Source organism: Peromyscus maniculatus, chromosome X, assembly GCF_049852395.1.
Source record: "Peromyscus maniculatus bairdii isolate BWxNUB_F1_BW_parent chromosome X, HU_Pman_BW_mat_3.1, whole genome shotgun sequence".
Lineage (NCBI taxonomy): Eukaryota > Metazoa > Chordata > Mammalia > Rodentia > Cricetidae > Peromyscus > Peromyscus maniculatus.
In genome coordinates, this window is record NC_134875.1 from 79,871,034 (window position 1) to 79,890,185 (window position 19,152).

The 19,152-nt window shown below is 43.5% G+C and overlaps 1 protein-coding gene and 1 pseudogene across 17 annotated transcripts in view; one reads left to right on the plus strand and one right to left on the minus strand.

The window, feature by feature from the left end:
* The first annotated feature begins 3,430 nt into the window (after positions 1–3,430).
* The window catches only part of Atrx (ATRX chromatin remodeler), a 180,666-nt gene continuing 164,944 nt past the window's right edge, over positions 3,431–19,152 (plus strand). For 6 of the 17 annotated variants that reach the window (XM_076562560.1, XM_076562562.1, XM_076562563.1 and 3 more), the window contains exon 1: positions 3,848–4,246. Coding sequence is in view for 5 of the 17 variants with exons in the window: in XM_042269321.2 (XP_042125255.1) it covers positions 4,086–4,105 (20 nt within the window). In the remaining 12 variants the exon portion in view is untranslated. Of the gene's footprint in view, positions 4,247–19,152 lie in introns of all 17 variants that reach the window. The other 11 variants (XM_076562561.1, XM_076562564.1, XM_015986246.3 and 8 more) reach the window with 5 other exon arrangements.
* On the minus strand, positions 9,735–14,451 carry LOC102908710 (small ubiquitin-related modifier 2 pseudogene; annotated as a pseudogene).

Below are 19,152 nucleotides of genomic sequence, written 5' to 3' on the forward strand. Positions count from 1 at the left end.
AGGAGCATGTTCCAATCCCAGAAAACAGCAGAACTTGACAGCTTCAGCCATGTGATTCTGGCCTTAGAGTCAAGGATACAAGGAAGGGGTTGAGGAATCTCCCTCCATGACTAAGGAAAGCCACTGAGGCCAGGTTTGTGTCGGGGGTGTCCCTGAATGGGACAGAGAGATCATTGTATGACGCTGTGAAGATGAGACCTGGATTGCCTTGGAGTCCCCAAGATGTTGGAGATGCCAGAGCTGGAGATAACTGCTGAGGAAAGCTGCTAACAGGGAGTGTAACCAGCCCAAGAGAAAGAAGTATGTTGCAGTCAACAAAGCTGAAAGGAGTTGGAGATCTGAAGAGCATTTTGACATCAGACATAGAGATGCAGAGTTTGGAGTTTGCTCAGCTGGTTTTCAGTCTTGCTTTGGTCCAGTCTTTCCTGACTATGTTCCTTCATAGATTGCCATGAGCCGGGCAGTGGTGGTACGTGGCTTTAATCCCATCACTTGGGATGCAGAGGCATGAGGATATCTGAGTTTGAGGCCAGCCTGATCTCAGGAGTGTGTTCCAGGATAGTCAAGTGTACACAAAGAAACCCTGTCTCAGAGAGAGAGAGAGAGAGAGAGAGAGAGAGAGAGAGAGAGAGAGAGAGAGAGAGAGAGAAATTGCCTTGAGTCTCAGAAGAGACTTTGGACTTTTAAACAGTGTTGAGACTGTGATAGACTATGGAGACTTTTGAAGTTGGACTAAATGTATTTTGCATTATGATATGGCTACAGACCTATTGGGACAAGGAGTGGAATGTTTGAATAAAAATGACCCCCATAGGCTCATATATTTGAGTGTTTCATCACTAGGGAGTGGTATTACTTGAAAGGATTACAAGGACTGGGTAGGTGTGGTCTTGTTGGAGTAGGTGTGACTTTGTTGGAGGAAGTGTGTTACTGGGCTTTGAGGTCTCAAAAGCCCAAGGCAGGCACAGTGTCCTCTCTCTCTCTCTCTCTCTCTCTCTCTCTCTCTCTCTCTCTCTCTCTCTCTCTCTGTCTCTCTCTCTCTCTCTCTCTGTCTCTCTCTCTCTCTCTGTCTGTCTCTCTCTCTCTCTCTCTCTCTCTCTCTCTCTCTCTCTCTCTCTCTCTGTCTCTCTCTCTCTCTCTCTCTCTGCCTAAGGATTAGGATGCAATTTTCAGCTCCTGCTCCAGGGTCTGCCTGCTTGCTGCCATGCTCCCTGCCATGATGATAATGGACTAAACCTCTGAACTGTAAGCAAGCCTCCAATTAAATGCTTTTTGTTGTAATAGTTGCCTTGGTCATGGTGTCTCTCCACAGCAATTAGAACAGTGAGTAAGACAGACTGTGTCCTGGAGACTTTCTAGAAGTTAATTTTCTGGATTAAAAACAGTATATTTCACATGGACTAGGGTTTGTGAAGGTACTTATTAAAAACTATGAATACCTAACTATTTGATTTTCTGTATTACAGGTAATTTATTCTGTCTTTTCCCCCAAACAAACAAAAAAATTGACAAGTTCTACATTTATGGACAAGCATACCAGGAAGATTTGTGTGCTGCTTTCTGTGGCCATTTGAAGAAAGTTATCAAGGAGTTGTATATTGACAATTTTTTCCTTAAAAAACTGTGGTTGGGAAACTATAGATTATCATGACTGAATATGATTATATTTACTATTATTTCAATAAAATTTGTTAGCCATTCTTTAAGAGCAAAGATAATATCTTTCTTAAGATTCATAAACATAGCTGGCGGCGGTGGCACACGCCTTTAATCCCAGCACTCGAGAGGCAGAGCCAGGCAGATCTCTGTGAGTTTGAGGCCAGCCTGGGCTACAGAGAGTGATCCAGAACAGGCACCAAAACTACACAGAGGAAACCTTGTCTCAAAAATCCAAAAACTGAAAAACCAAAACCAAACTAAAATCAACCAATGAAAGGAAAAACAAAATAACAATGAAAAGAACAAAACCAAAAGGAAACCAACACAAAATTAATTCAGATTAAAATAATAGACTATATTTTTTCCATAGTTGTGTCTGTTAGATAGCAAGCATATCTGTTGTGATGAAATGGATCTTTCAGGTTAACTTTATTTCAAAAGGAGGAAGAACATGACTCCTTTAAATTGTGTTTAAGTGATGTTTAATGCATTTAACCCAAACAGAGAAAACTGTTGAACAACAGGTTGATTTCTACAGTTGGTAGGGGATCTTTGAACATTTAAAAATGATTTGAAATGTCATACATTTCTGTTCATCAAAAAATTGTACTAGAGGTGGGAGAGATGGTTTAGTGGTTAGGAGCACTTGCTGTTCCCAGCACCCACATCAGGTAGTTCACAGCTGATTGTAACTCCAGTTCCAGGAGATCCAACACCCTCTTCAAGAATGTGAGGACTTGTGCACATACACATACCCAGGCACTCAAACATACATGCAAAATAAAACAAATCTTGAAAAAGTTATAGTAGTCAGCCAGGTGTAGTGGTGGATGCCTTTAATTCTAGCACATCAGAGACAGAGGCAGGCAGATCTTTGTGAGTTTGAGGACAGCCTGATCTACAGAGAGTTCCAGGACAGCCAGGGGTACACAATGAAACCCTGACTCAAAATTTGAGAAAAACAATTATACTAGTCTGATTATCAGAATGCATTATTTGAAAAGAGGCTCTCTCTTGCCATTCTAGTACAAAACTGCAACTCTGACATCTAAGCATGACTGAAGCTGTTGGATATTTCACAAAAAATAAATAGAACAAACAAAATAAATAGAATGAACATGTGCTGCAGAATAAATGTGGGCACAAAATTGGAAACTGCTAATTTAGAAAACTGATTTGTGATTTGCAGAGATTATGAATGAAGAATGAAATGAGAAAAAAGATTTAGATAGGTTGGCTTGTGGGCTATACCCCCAATCACATCAGCTTGAAGTAACGGCTGCTCTGTGTGTAACAGTTTCAAGTTTGTTCAGTATCAAAAGAATTGTATGCCAATGTCTTGCTGATCATATACATTTAAGTATCTATAAGTATCCATAAGTGTGACGGGGCACATCTGTCTTCTAAGCACTTGGGAGGCAGCAAGGTCATTGCAAGTTTGAGGTCAACCTCGTCTACATTGTGAGCTGCAGCCTAGCCAGGACTGCATCGTGAGATCCTTTCTCACTTCCTTCCCCCAAAAGGTAAAAATGTACATATGTGTAAGCATGTCAGCCAGTTAATATTATACATAAAACATATATGAGAGAAATCGAGGGTATTACAAAATAAAGGAAAGAAAATATATTTTGGGTGGCTTATAGAGTAATGATTAAGAGCATGGGGTTGAGGATGTAGCTAGCTCATTGATACAGTATTTACTTAGGATACACAAAGCCTTGTGTTCCAAAAAGCACAGAGTGTATGTCTTTTTTTTTTCTTCTTTCTCCAGATCGAGTGTTTGGTTGAATGTGGAATTTGTGCTTTGGTTTCCTCACCCAGAAAATTGTTGGTCCGCCTACTTTGGGGGGTACAAGCATTGTATGAGATAATTCAGATAAAGGATCTGTATAGAGGTCGACATATAGTAAATTCTCAATAAACGTAAATGGGGTGCTGTTTCGCCAATTAGATGGAGGTAAAGAGGATGGACCAAAGGAGCGTTTTCAGGATAAAGTCAAGATGCATCCCTGGTACTTTGAGGTCAGCTGGGAATGAACTGAACCCCACTATGAAAAGGTGGAGGGGATCAAATGACGTCGACCGCCTTAGCAACAGGCCCCCAAAGAAGGTGAATTCCCGTAGCCAATAAGACACTGAGCTCTGGCAGAGGTGGCCAATAGTTGACGGAAAGAGGAAGAGGGAGGACGCGCCAATTCTCCTGCTCGAGCCTCGGCCCAACAAAATGGCGTCCGCGGCGGCGTCGCTTTGTTTCCGCGGCTCCTGCGGCGGCGGCAGCGGTAGCGGCCTTTGAGCTGCGGGGAGGATCCAGCACCTGCTGCGGTGACTACTAAGAGTCCAGTACTTTTCGTTCGGGATCGGGCGCTGGGGAACGAGGAACGGTACCCAAGGGTTGCCGAAGCCAAGCAGGCGTTCGAGCCAAAAACATGACCGCTGAGCCCATGAGGTAAAACGCAAGCCCTTGTCACGGGCCCCGGCGGTCTGCTCCCGGGAGCCTTCCCCTCGAGTGGGGTGTTTGCAAAGACGTGCGCTAGGTGCCCTAGGCCCGCGCGCGGCTTCGCGGTCAGCGGCAACGTTTTCCCTCTAGGTGAGCGGGGCTGGGGGAGTGCGGTGGGGAGCCCCTACGGGGCTAGGGGTGTGTGTCGGGGGCGGCCTGCGGTGCGCCTTGCCTTCTCCACCTCCCGCCGCCGCGGAGTCGGGAGCCTCTGCCCGGCTCACGCCTCCGTGCCTGCAGCGTTGAGGCCGGAGAGTCGCGGGCGCTGGGCGCTTGTGGTCATTCTTCCTAATCTTTGGGCCTAGCGACTGCGTGGGGAAGGAGGGGGAGGGGGGAGGAGGGGGAGGGGCGGCGGGAGGAAGTGAGATTCTGGGACTAGCTCGCTCGAAAGGCGGTTGCCACGGGAAATCCTTGGCTCCCCGCAGCTCTGGGAGGAGAGCTTTCGGGGTGGTGGGGTGGTGGTGCAAAAACGGTCTCTCGAAAGGTATTGAGCTTCTTTCTCACTCCAGATCCTGGAGGGGTATCCTGGGATTTTTTTTTTCCCCGGGCGGCGGCGGGGGAGGAGGGCAGGCTAATGCTTTTGCTTTCTGAGAACCCCGGCATACTACTTTTGGCCAAGTCCGGTTTTTAGTGGGACATCAGTTGTTTTCCCCGCGTTTGGGGCAGATTCCGAGAAGTAGTTAGATCATGTTTTTATTTGTTCCACGAGGGATGGGGAGCCGGTTAACGGGGATTCACCAGAAGTAAGATTTATTGCAAAGGTAGCTGTGGCCGGCAGGCCATATCTTACCAGTCAAACGTTTATTAGATTCAGGTTGTTTTTCACGCGTTTTCGATTTGCTTCTTGACAGTTTTGAGTAGTTAATCTGAAATGTATGCCGCTTTTATGTAGATGCCTTGTTTTGTGGGCAGTTTGATATTTGACTTTGCATCCTAACAGTGAATGAAGTGATTTTTCTACTCAGATGAGATGCGTGTTTGGTGCCTAGTGGCAAAATAAAATTGCAGGTAGCGTGGATCATAATTGCATTTGTAGTTGGCAAAATGTGCCTTTGAGTTACTACTAGGACAGCATGTTTTTAGAGCACTTTAGATTGTAGAATTTGAGAACGAGACTACCAGCCTATTTTCTACATTAACAAACAGCACATAGATGCTCTCTTTACTTAGGGAAAATATACTTTAGTTCTTAAAATACAGGCCCTTAGTTGTGTAGCGATCATTGCCTTGCTTTATGAGTTTGTGTTAATTGGCTCAAGTAAAGCAAATCTTTATTTATGGGGTATTGGGAAATATTGGCTGGTTATTATCAGGCATTCGTGTTTATTTATTCAAATGGTGTACCTTACAGTTCTATGTGATTTCTACATTTTACTTAGTTTCTTACTTAGTTGTCTGTATTTAAAACCATAGTTTTGCCTTTGTGGAAGGTGAAGCTGGAGACTCAAGGATCTGAAGCCAGCCTGACTCGAAACTAAAAATTCCCAAACAGAAAACATAGGTGTTGCCTGTAGCCTCTACGGAAAAAGAGGCTGAGGCAAAACAATCTAGGATCTCAGAAGTTCAAGTCCAGCCTGGTCGATATCCTAAGACTGTATCAAAAGGAAAAAAAAATACATAGGATGTACTTGGATTTTCTTCTTTTCTTTTCTCTTTTCTTTCTTTCTTTTTTTTTTTGAGACAGGATCTCATGTAAACAAAACTGGCTTTGAACTGCGTAGTGAAGGATGATCATAAACTTCCCAGAGCTGGCATTACATGTCACTATCCTGGGTTTTGCTGGGCTAGGGGATTGAACCCAGGACTTTTGTGCATGCTAAGTAAGCATGCTACCAACTGAGCTATCCTGTTGTTCTCTTTGCAGTGCTGGGGAATGAACTAGAGCCTTGTGCATGCTAACCTATTGCTCTCCTACTGAGCTGCACCTCCCAGGCCTCTTTGTGCATTTTATTTTGAAACTGTATTGACCAGGCTGCTCTTTAATTCCTAGGCACAGTAGATCTTCCTGCCTCAGTTTTTCCAGTATCTCGGACTACTACATAGTAATTGGCATAACCACCTCAGGAGGCTTCTCTCCCTTTCTTTAGCATAAAGAAATTATGCATATCACATTATGCTGGGGTTGTATTTATTTATTTATTTTTGATAGTCTTGAGGGTTTTTTTTTTAGATCCTGGTGGTGATAATAATCATAACTAAAATTGAGTACTTGTTGTCCTTGCATAATTAACGAATTTAAAGTTACATTTATTTAGTGTATGTGTATGTGTGAGACCTACAGGAGTCAGAGAGCATTCTCCCCTTCTACCATGTGGATGCAGGGGCTAGAACTCAGGTCCCTAGTCTCGGCAGCAAACACCTGTATCCACTGAGCCATCATGGCAGGCCGTGCTGTTTTTATTTTAAAGGTATATCTTAATTTATGTGTTTGTATGTGTATATACGTATACATGTGTGCGGGTGCAGGAGGAGGCCAGTCTTAGGCACTGTTCTGTTCCTGTGAAGAGACACCATGACCATGGCAACTCTGATGGAAACGTTTGATTGGGAGCTTGCTTACAGTTTCAGAGGTTTAGTTCATTATCATCGTGGTGAGGAGCACTCTTCTGGGATCTCCAACTCCTTTCAGCTTGGTTGACTGCAACACACTTCTCTGTCTTGGGCTGGTTCCACTCCCTGTTAGCAGCTTTCCTCTGCAGGTATCCCACAATCTGGCATCTCCAACATTTTGGGGTCTCCAAGGTCATTCAGGCTTCACCTTCACAGCCTCATGCAATGGCCTCTCTAGACCTCCATGCAGGGACATCTCCGATGCATTCCTCGCCTCAGTGGCTTTCCTTAGTTGTGAAGGGAGATTCTGTAACCTCTTTCTTTTATCCTTGGCTCTTAAGCCAGAACCATGTGGCCCAAGCTGCCATGTTCTGCTGCTTGATGGGGCTGGAACATGGTCCCCTCCTTCAATTCCATGTTCATCAGCTGTCTGTTTTTGATGGTTCCTTCACTGCTTACATGTTTCTTTAACTCCTTTCACAGGTTGGAAGCTTAGCTAGGCGGGGGCTTGCCCTGAGGTCACCGCTCCCTTTAGTCCTTTAGCACCAGGCTTTTTTTTTAGCTTTTTATCTCCTTGATCACATACCTCATTACATTTCCTGGTGCCCCCTTTCCCCTTAAACTGTCCATTTTGTGTTTCTTTTTTTGTCCAGCTTGCTCCTTTTGATTATGGATATGTCTAAGAGTGATTACTAATAACCCACACTAGGTCAGTATGGTCAATTGAAATCTCTTCTGCTAATGACGTTAATCTAAAACTCTTCAGTTTATCTTCAGGCGGATTTTTAGGACAAGGGCAAAAAGTACCCACATTCTTTGCCAAAATTTCACAAGAATGAATGGTCTCTAGGCCACTTACTTACTAATAACTCTTCTCCTCTGAAACTTCTTGAGCTGGGCTCTCACAGATCAAATCCATCTCCCTGAGCATTGTCTTCCAAGCTCCGAGTGGCCCATTAAGTCCTTCTAAAAGTTTCCAACTGATTTTTTTTAGTCCAGAGTCTTTCATATTCCTCCAAAAACAGGATGGTTGGGCCTGTTACAGCAAAACCTCAGTCTCTGGTACTAACTTATTTTTTTTAAGATTCTATTTATTTTTATTTCATGTGAATTGGTGTTTTGCTTATATGTATATCTGTTTGAGGGTGTCAGATCCCCTGGAACTGGAGTTACAGACAGTTGTAAGCTGTCATGTGGACGCTGGAAATTGAATCTGGGTCCTCCGGAAGAGTGGCCAGTGCCAACACTGTTCTATTGCTGTGAAGAGACACCATGACCACAGCAACTCTTTAATTGGGGGGCTTGTTTACAGTTTCAGAGAGTTAGTCCATTATGGTGGGAGCATGTCAGTACTCATGGTTGGTGCTAGACCCAGGAGCAGAGGTGGGGGAGGGGCAGGATAGAAACTGGGCCTGGCATGGAGGCAGCAAGGCCACACCTACTGCTTCTCAAATAGTGTCACTTCCTGATGACTAAACATTCAAATATATGAGTTATGTGGGCCATTCTTACTCAAGCACAAGGCCAGAAAAGAGGGTATTGGGTCCCTTTAAGCTGGAATTACAGGCAGTTGTGAACCACCTGACAATGGGTGCCAGCATCCAAACTCTGGTTTTCTACAGGAGCTCTTAAGTGTTGAAGCCTACAAGACCCAGCTTGTAGAGTTGAGATTAATTTTCAGAATACAACTTCATCTTCCCCATTTTGCTGGTGAGGAAATGGAAACAACTTGATTGAAGTTTTACAACTTGTAATTAGTGGAGCTGGGATTCTACCCAGTCTTAACTCAGTTTGTGTTCTGTTTTATTTTTAGTTGAGCCAAGGTCTCAGTATATGGCCCAAAGCCTTGAACTCAGGTGATAGTCTAGGGTGGCTTGTTATTAATGACTAGTCTCCTCCTTCAGCCTCTCAAGTGCTGGGATTGAATTCCTTTAATTGCCGGTGGTGACGCACGCCTTTAATCCCAGCACTCAGGAGGCAGAGGCAGGTGGACCTCTGTGAGTTCAAGGCCAGCCTGGTCTACAGAGTGAGTTCCAGGAGAGCCAGGTCTACACAGAGAAGCCTCTGTCTCCTGCATGCTAGGAATAAAAGTGTGCAACACCACACCCAGAAGCTGTTTTATTTTATTTTTTATTTAATCAAATTAATTTATTTATTTAGTTTTTTTGAGACAGGGTTTCCTCTGTGTAGCTTTGTGCCTTTCCTGGAACTCACTCTGTAGCCCAGGCTGGCCTGGAACTCAGAGATCCGCCTGCCTCTGCCTCCCAAGTGCTGAGATTAAAGGCATACGCCACCACCTGCCCAGCTGTTTTATTTTTAAACATGGGATTATGGAAAATGAACAGCTGATCAACTAATAAACTTATATTGGTGTTGAGATCTTGCTATTGAGAGAATTGGTGGTACAGAGATTTGATAGAACTTGTCATTCTAATCCTTATGCCAGCTGATTATTTGGAATGCCGACAGCTGATAATGTGTTATAACCTCCACCCGGTCTTGGGGACCCAGCCCAGGGCCTTTCGTATGCTAGGCAAGTACTGTACCACTTACTTCCCCAGCTGTTACTGCTTGACTTGAAGGGAAAACTCTTATTTTTTTTCCAAGAGTAATTTACCCCTGCTGAAATTCAGATTGCCGTACATGTAACAGTTACACACAAAAAAGTTGTCAATTTGTCCTTGGTTTTACAATGATAAAGGAAAACATTAAAATTCTCTGCTCCAGCAAGGTATACAAGGAATTTCATGTTGTTGGGTTCATGTGTTAAACCGGACTATAAAGAGCTGAATGAGCGTGCTGCTAACGGAGAGAGGGGCTATTTTCCCAGAGCCAGTCAGTACCTTCCCCAGACCATTCCCATTGATAACACCCAAAACAGAACATGACAGTCGAGTTTGAAAAGAGAAGCAGCAGCCCAGCATGCTTGTGCATGTACACCAGCACTCCATGTACAATACCAGACTGGGGAAGGGGATGAAAGACTAGAGAACACTGCTGTCAGCATGTGGTGGGACCCACTTTCGGCTTTTTAAAGGAGACTCTTCTGGAGTAAAGTAGAAGTCTCCTTTAAGTAGCCAGCTCCTGTCTGTCGCTGGAGTGCATCAATCCTGTCTTTGGCCTCCATTTCCAACTGTGCAGGTGTGTCTGTTTCATTGGTCGATTGTCCATCAGCCCTGAACCTGATCTGCCTCATTAACAAACCCTGCTGTTCATAATAGGCTTTTATTAGTTTACCGAGGGGGGTAGGCCTCTTAATCTTTCACTGCACCACAGAACCACCCTGCCCCAGACCTGCATCACATTAATATGATCGTTGTTCTCAGGCTTGGACTCCTTTGATTTTTTTTTCTCATCTGCCACGGTGAGAGCTGCCTCCCAAAAGAGGCCCAGGTCCAAACTGAAATAACACAAAAGCAGCCCCAGCAGCGGCAGATGGGGGTGGGCCACAAAACCTAGCCTTTTGTTCTTCTGTATTTATTGATTTATATTTTATTAATTTATATTATTACTTTTAATACTGTGGATGTGTGTGTGAGAGAGTGGGTATGTGCTCATGAGTGTGTTTCCTGCATAGGCCAGAAGTGTTGGATCTTCCTGGAACTGGAGTTACAAGTGGCCGTGAGCCACCTGATGTGGGTGCTGGGATTTGAACTCAGATCTTCTAGAAGAGCAATATATGATGCTTTTAACCAATGAGCCATCTCTCTACCCCCAAGCCCCCATTTTAGACAAGGTCTCACTGTGTAACCCTGGCCGGCTTGGAACTTGTTATGTAGATCAGGCTGGTTTCAAACTCAGAGATCTGCTAGTCTCTGCCTTCCAAGCGTTGGGATTAAAGGTGTGTGTCACCACGTTGGCTAGTCTTAAAGTAGAAGTTGTCTGATTTGAGAGATGTTAATGTCTGGAAAGTGTCTGGTAAGGTGATAGCAAGCAATTGGATAGTAACCCAATTTGTTATATATGTTAGCTGGGCAAATAGAGGGTGCTAGATCTCATTGCAGATGGCCGGCCATGTGCTGGGAACCGAACCCAGGACCTCTGGAAGAGCAGTCAGCGCTCCCAACCTCTGAGCCATCTCTCCAGCCCGTTAAAGGCACTCTTTACCTCACTAACTTCAACCTTGATTTTGATCAGGCTAGGTTTTGGCAACCTTTGTTGTAGTTGGCCATTGAGTTGTCAGTTATATATGGTAAGTCTCTTTAAGTAAGTAGGTGTAGTACAAACAAATACAAAAGAGTGTTTCTGGCTGGGGTGCTGGTGCCTAACTGTAATCTAAGTTACTTCAGGGCTGAGACAGGAAGATTATGAGTTCTAGACAAACCTGTGTAACATGCTAAGAATCTCAAAAAAGCAAAACAGAAGAAAAGAATATTTCTGAACGGATGTAGGCATGTGAAGTAATTTTTTTTGAGACATGGTATGGATGTGTAGCCCATGCCAGCTTTGAAACTATTGTGCTGTCCGGGTTGGCCTCCAGCTCGTGACGCTCCAATGTCATCCTCACAAGTGGTAGGAGCATAGGCTTTTGTCTCTCTGTTCAGCGTCACAACAGTACTTATTAGTAAAATCTTTGGGATCCTTGTTCATTTTAAGATTGTAAAGAGGACCTAAGTCTTAATAGTTTGAGGACTGCTGTGAACTGACCCAAACCTGACTGTCTTTTGTAGTCACATAGCTACACCTTATCATGATTGTATGAGCTTGATAGATAAATTTCATTTCCAGGTCTATGTTTTGGTATTAGTAGAATGAATTTGTAGTAGATATTCCAATTTTAGAAACGTCTCTGCTTTCTAAGATTTGCTTTGCTTTGCTTCTGGGGGTATAGGAAGGAAGATCGTGATGAGGGGAAGTTGGTTTATTCAATGTACATGCATCTTTTTTGCTCTGAAACTTCGATTGTATGCAGATGTTCTGTTGCTCATGTGCTATATATCATCTATACATACATGTGTAGACATTTACTGAGAAGAAGAACCATTTTGCTGGAAGGTTGCTAATTTTGGCTCTGGATTTTGTTCTACTTTCTATCCAGTGTATTTTTGTCCTCTTGTGATTGAAATGATACCTCTGAAAAGACCTTTATTTCCATAGGCAGGTGTTCTTTCTGCCTGGGGGAAAGATTGTTGCCCAGGAAAAGGTTGTTTGAGATTTGCCCTGTAGCTACTATTTTCACATCCTGCCTCGGAGAAAGTCTCTCAGTTTTGGCTTAAAATAGCTATTCCTGTTCCTGGTATCTGTAGTCCAGCCATCTCTTTTTTTGTTCCTTGTAATTGTTGTTTAGGGTATTATCGGTATGTCAGTAGTGTTGGCATATCAATAACCTACACTATATTTTGGGGAACTACTTTGCCGGTTAATCTAATACTTGAGTGTCAGTGAGGAGCAAGGCTGGGCACTATATGTGAAATACAGTTTTCTGTGTTTCTTCCCATGCCTCCACCTCCCCACTTCCAACCCCTCACCCTCCACCCCGATTCAGCAAGCTGGCTGAGCAGCTAAAGGTGCTTCTGGCCAAGCTGGTGTTTTACTCCTGAAACACAAGACTCTATGTGTGCTGTAGCACAGACTGCCTCCCCAAATAAATAAATAAATAAGTAAACAAACAAACAAACAAAAGACTTGATGCCCTGGTAGGCATTCTTAATTAAGAGAGAGAGAGGTGAGTAAGGAAGCAGTTCCAAAGTGTCACTAAAAGAGTGACACTGTATTTATTGGCTGTGCTAGGATCAGAAATGGAGGCATGCTGACTTTTAGTAGTTTTACACACTCGATGGAATTGCCATTGAATCTTATGAGACAGAATCTTCTATCTAGGCTGGCCTTGAATTTATATAGCAGAGGCCGGCTGTTAAGTCCTGATGGATTCCAGGCATGGGCCACAACCCTAGATTGTCGATTTGAGTTTTGAATGTGTTGGCATCTAAGATTTGACTGTGAGAAGGCAATCTAGGTGGAAAGATTAGTATGGTTAGAAATGAGTCTTATTTTACACATGGTAGAAGTAATAAGACATGTACACAAATATTTGGAGCAAGTTAAAAAGTGATAAAATGCTGCACAGGGTACAGTGGGAGTTCTGTGGGAGTAGGAAGCTAGCCCCTCCTTTTTGCTGGTGCTGTGGATCTCTTCAGCATGCTAACTAAGTATGCACCCTATCTTAGATGAACACTTCAAGCCCGAGAAGGCATTTTACTCACTGTGTCTTTTCTGCTGCTACTGTTACCTCTGCCTATTTCTCTCCCTCTTTCTCTTCTTTGGAACTTTGTAGCCCAGGTGGCTTCTAAATTGCAATAATCTTGCCTCAGCCTCCTGAGTGCTGGATTATAGGTGTACATCACTACACCAACGAGATTCGAAGGCATTTCTGATGGAGACTAAGAATTGTAGATGCAGTAGATACTTCAATCTAGTCCTTAGAGGATGGGCACAATTTTGACAAGACTATGAGAGGATTCTAGATATGAGGAACGGCAGTTTGAGAAAGGCAAAACAAAAACCAAAAGCAAAACAACTATATGTTAGCATTTTCGTTTTGGAGGAAGGTCAGCTTAGACTTATTTTAACTCGTGAAGGGGGGGCGGGGAGTATTGTTTTAACTGTTGTACAGTCTGAATGTTACCTTTGTGGCTTGGTTAGTTTACAAATGCTCTTTACTCTTGTGAATGGGTCTGATGATCTCCGTTCACAGCTGCTAACAGTGAAGAGGAAGTTTTCGCCAGTTGCTACTTTCTGAGCTCTCAGGTTTTCACCCTAGCCTTCGAATCTGGAGTTTTATTAGAACTATAAGAGATTCAGTAAAAGTTACCTTTAGCGGCAGCAACAGAGCCATTGTCTGGGGGAAAGGAATCCTCCCAGGCTAAGGCCTGAGCATCCAGGCAGGCCCCTACCTAGTACAGCTACTGTGAGGAAGGTATATTGTGTTTTGAGGCTGGGTGAGGTGGCACACACCATTAATCCCAGCCTCCCAGAGGCAGAGGCAGGTGAGTCCCTGTGAGTGCAAGGCCAGCCTGGTCTATAAATTCAGTTGCAGGGGGGAGGGGGGCAGGAAGGGAGAGAACAAGGGAATCTGTGGCTGTTATGTAGAACTGAATAGTATTGTAAAATAAAATAAAAAAAATAAATTCAGTTGCAGGACAGCCAAGACTTACACAGAAAAACCCTTTCTCAACAAATAAATAAATAAGTAAATAAATAAATAAAATGAAAAAGCAGAACATGTTTTGATTTATTTGATAGGTTCCAAATTTAATTTTAATGCTTGTTTTGAAAATATGTCTCTAGCTTGCTTCAAAAGATTGATACATCAAAGAACAATTTGAACATAAGGCAGAATTTAACACTTGGCTTATGCAGGATTTCCTCTGCAGAGTCAGAGGTCAGCAAACCGATCTAGCTACCAATTTGTAGCCCTTTTTTTTGTAGAGTTCTCTTGGAAAAGCCTGTTTGTTTATGCCACCTGGTGTGTTTGTAGCAACTCCATTTTGTACTTGTACAGTTGAATGGTTGCCCCTTATGGTCTACAAAGCCTAAAGGAAGTATTCTCTGGCCTTTATGGGAAGAAAGCGTTTGTTGATTTCTGCACTAGGTAAGTGCAGGAAAACCACACCCAGCTGAGTAGAGTTGCATAAAAATACATGCATAAACATGTATTCCTGCCAAACATTTACCGGCTGGCTGCCTCGGTTCACCGTGTTAGGCGCCACACCTAACTGCATGTTAACAGTTTTCCATTCAATTTCCATAGCCTACCATAGCCTTCTACCATTCACAATAATTCACAAGCTGCAAATATTTGTTTTGAGACAGTCTTACTCTGTAGAGCAAGGAGGCCAGAGCCTCACCTTGTAAAGTCTGTTCTGGCCTTAAACTTGCCCTTATCTTCTTCCATTAAGTTCTTGTGAGTGCCAAGATTACAGGCATGTGCTACCACACCTGACTTATGAACTGCAACTCTTCTGAAGCCTACTTCCACAAGCAAACTTCTGTTTTCAAGGCAAAGTGTCATACTTCATACTTACTGTGCTTGTGCATTTTTGGATCGTGTGTAAATTGTGTAAAATTGCTATCATTTTGGGGCTGGAGAGATGGCTCAGAGGTTAAGAGCACTGGCTGCTCTTGCAGAGGACCCAGGTTCAGTTCCCAGCACCCACATGGCAGCTCACAACTGTCTGTAACTCCAGTTATGCCTTCTTGTGGCTTCTGCAGCATTGTTTAAGTGTGGTGTGTAGACATACATATAGGCAAAACACCACATACGTAAGATAAAGGAAGAAAAACCTTTATCCTATATTTAACCTATATTGTTTGTTTTTTTGTCTTTTGTTCATGCCTTCCTTATTTATTTATTGAGACAGGGTCTCACTCTGTGGTCCAGTCTACCTTCATCACCTTTTACTCCCAGTGTTGGGATTATGAGCCACCACATACAGTATTCTTTTTGAAACTGTTTTTTGGTTTTGATACAGTTTCATGTGGCCAAGGCTGGCCTTGAACTTGTGTGTAGTAGAGAATGGCTTTGAGCACATTACTTTCCTTCCCCAGCTTCCTGAGTGACAGGATTATAGGTGTGCACTAGTATGCTTGACTCTCTGGTGGGTATTTTTTAATGTTGTGCTGTTTTTGTTTGTGTGTTTTGTGAGACAGGGTTTCTCTGTGCATTCCTGTCTGTTCTGGAACTCACTCTAGACCAGGCTGGCCTCGAACTCAGAGATCCACCTGCCTCTGCCTCCTGAGTGCTGGGATTAAAGGTGTGCACCACCACCTTTAAGCGTTTCATCTCATTGTTTCCCTATGAGTTCTGATGTTGATCCCACAAATTTGCATGGTCTGCTGATTTTATTTTATTTTATTTTTGAGACAGGATCCCACTGTGTAATCCTGGCTGGCTTGGAACTTCCTGTATAGACCCAGCTGGCCTCTAACTCACAGCTTTGCCTGCCTCTGCCTCCCAGGTGCTGGGACTAAAGGTTTGTGACACACCTGGCAGTTGGATGGGAACCCTTTACTGGTACACAGGCACCTTATTAGTGGCTACACCACTGAAGAAAACATCCTCTAGTTGTTATTTTTTAAGTTGTGGACTAGGCTTGCCTCTAGTTTGCTGTATATTAATAGCTCAAGCCTCCCAAGTTCTGGGATTATGGGCCTACATCACCACATCCTGCTTGTCCAGTTATTTTTATTTTGCATATATATTTATATATGTGTGTATCCCTGTGTGTGTTCACATATGCACACGATTGTACATGTTTGTGGAGGCCTGAAGTTGATGTTTAGGTGTCTTACTCAATGTCTCTCCACTGTAATTATTGAGTCAGGGTCTCTCGTTGAACCCCGAGTTCTCAAATTTCTGGCTACTCTAGGTAGCCAGTCTCCCTCAGAGAGATGTCTTAGTCTACCATGTGAATACTGGAATTACAAGCAGCTGCCGCACCTGCCAAGCTTTTTATGTGGGTTCTGGAATCTCATCTCTGGTTCTCTCTATCTTGTGTAGCAACTGCTTTATCCACTGAGGCTACTCCCTGGCCTTGATGAAAAAACGTTTTGTTATGGTTATTGATTTACTTTTTTAGTGTGAGTATAGGGGGCCCACATGTGGGGTTCAGAGGACTGCTAGTACATACGGGGTCTCTCCTCCTGTTCTGTGGGTCCCTGGGCATTGAATGCTCATTGTCAGTCAGGCTTGGCAAACAAGTTCCTTCCATCTTTGTATGGATTCCAGGGATTAAACCTGATGAGCCATCTCAGTACCAGTACTTTTAGGAACTCACTTGTTACATTATTAGATTTTCTCTAATATTATGTTATCCTGTAAAAAGTATTGATTTATCAGATATTGTAGGAGTTTTGTGAAAATCAAGGAAATTAATGGCTATGAAACAGATTAGTGTCAGGTTCAATACTTTCTTGTATTATCACTGATTATTATTGCCAGAATTATACAGTTCTGGTTCTATTGTATTTAGAGCCAGAAAATGTTCTAAATACAATACACTGACAGCGAAGGATAGGAGTACTGCCCCACAGAATTTACATTGCACTTTTACAGATTGCCACCTGAATAATTATGCTTAATACCCACAGATTAGTGCTCATGCCAGACCTACCCCTGTGGGTGATAGTAACTAAAAAGACTCAAAGACCATTTATAATGGTCACTGTCAGCAGTAGTAAGTTTGCTGCCTTAATTCTAAATGCCCTTTTTTGTCCTGTCCCAGTTAAGTTGTTTGTGTGAAAAATGTGCAGTTGGATTCCGGAGGGTGCTGGGGATGAGTTCCCCTGTGGTTTTTCCTGTTTGGAAACAGTGTCCGGCTTGCCTACGGATACAGAGTAACCATTCCTTGACTCCTGCTGTTAGAGGGGTATATGAGCCCATGTTGGGACTAATAAAGAGAGCTGCTTCCCTGACGAACTGAAACTGAGTGTCTAGAGTGCTGTTGAACCTCGGTTATTTCGTGCTCCAGCTGCGCGGGCCACAGCAGGTCAGGAGTGCTGAAATAAGTGAATGTTGAATGCCCAGCCTACAAGCCTAGGGACTTGTTTATCACTTCCTCTAAATCTGAGACCATCACAGAACAGGGGGTTGGACAGAATGTAAGAACTAGAAATAAGGGCTCGAGAGATGACTCACTGTTCTTCCAGGGAGTGTGCTTACATATACACTCAGACATAAAACTTAAAAAACAAAGCTGGAAGAAGTGGAGTGAGATAGAATACTGTCTTCAGAACATGCTATTACTGTTATACTTTCCGAAAGATATTTATTTTTATATGTGTGTACATGTGTGTGTCGGAGACCAGCCCCCACCATTATTTACTCCAGGGACTCTTGAGAAATGCGGGATAAGAGATTTAGTTAGAAATAGAGAGGGGAGAAACAGAGAGAAAATACAGGATAGACTCAGGTGGGCCTTATAACAATACCAAGGGGTAGACAAAAGACTTCCCCTTGCTAGGCTAGTTACAAGTCACCTGGTACTCAGGCCTGTGGTTCAGTCAACTTCTTAGGCAGTCTTGCTAGGTACAGCCACTAGGAAACCTAGTGGGCTATAACAAGTCCCTCTTCTTTATATTTCAAAAGAAAAAACTCTTGATGCAACTGCACTAAACTTAACATAATAATTTTTTTTTTTTTTTTGGTTTTTCGAGACAGGGTTTCTCTGTGTAGCTTTTGCGCCTTTCCTGGAACTCACTCTGTAGACCACGCTGGCCTTGAACTCACAGAGATCTGCCTGCCTCTGCCTCCCAAGTGCTGGGATTAAAGGCATGTGCTGCCGCCACCGCCACCAGGCTGACATAATAATTCTAACATAAACAAAAGTATATAAAATTATAATTCCTACTCTTAAGCTTCCTACAAACCAACTCTCAGCCTACAAACCTACATTCAAGAACAATTTCTTAGTAGAACTATACAAAACATAACATTAATTCACTCAAGTAACACGAAAGTATTTTTAAATTAAATATACTGAGAAATAGTAACTCTCCCTTTTCTTTATATTTTAAATTAAATCTCAAGCCTAGTTGGAAAACCTAAATTTCTGTAAACAGTTTCATTTTTAAGCAGTTCCATTTTTACATAAACAGTTCATAAGTCATCACCGTTGATAGAGTCTCTATACATAAGCAAATTTAAACTTGTCCCATTGTAATGAAATCATTACTGTCCATTTCATTTCTTAAGTTCCAAAGTTCAAAAAGAGTTCTGGTACCATTCCTAAAAGTTCCTCTGAGAGCTCATAGTCAGGGCCTGGCTTGTCAGCTGCCCTTAAGTCTGTGTACAGCTGTCAGTCGTAATGACTCCGAAGCAAACAGTTCCAAATACGAAAAGTCCCACAAACCAAAGCTTTTCAGTTCAAGCAAGTCTCTCTGAAACCTCTGCTCCCAGCCACCACTGTGCTGTGCTGTCTGCAGCCCTCTGCAGCTGGGCCGCTCCTGGACCAGGCTAGAGAGCTTCCCCTCACAGCCACATGGGCTCAGTGCTCCTTCAGCTGTCATGAGCGGAAACTGTGGCCTTCCCACAGCAACCCTGGCTTTGGGAGGAAAAACCTATCACCTGCATTGCTGATGGTCCAAGTGCTCAGCAAACTGGGTCCTGGCCACAGATCCCTGGTCTGCCTGTTCAGCCTGGAGCACTCAGCAGTTCCCGAGTGCCTCAGCTGCTCATCTGGCACTGACAGCTCTCTGCTCTTGGCCTCCGGAAGCAGTCTGGTTTCCGAATTCCGTTGCTCCTTGTTCATCTTTCCTGAGAACCTGAGTCCAGAACAGCTGGACTCTCCGCTGTTCGCCTTTCTCGCGGTGTAGCATCTCAGGCTGCAGAATCTTGCTGTTCACCTTTCCCGAAGCGCTGTGTCTTTGCCGGGCTCTCCAAACTGCTGCTTGTCGTCCGCCTCTCTCATGGCTTAGCTTGCTCATTTTTCACCGTGGCTTTCTTTCGGTAG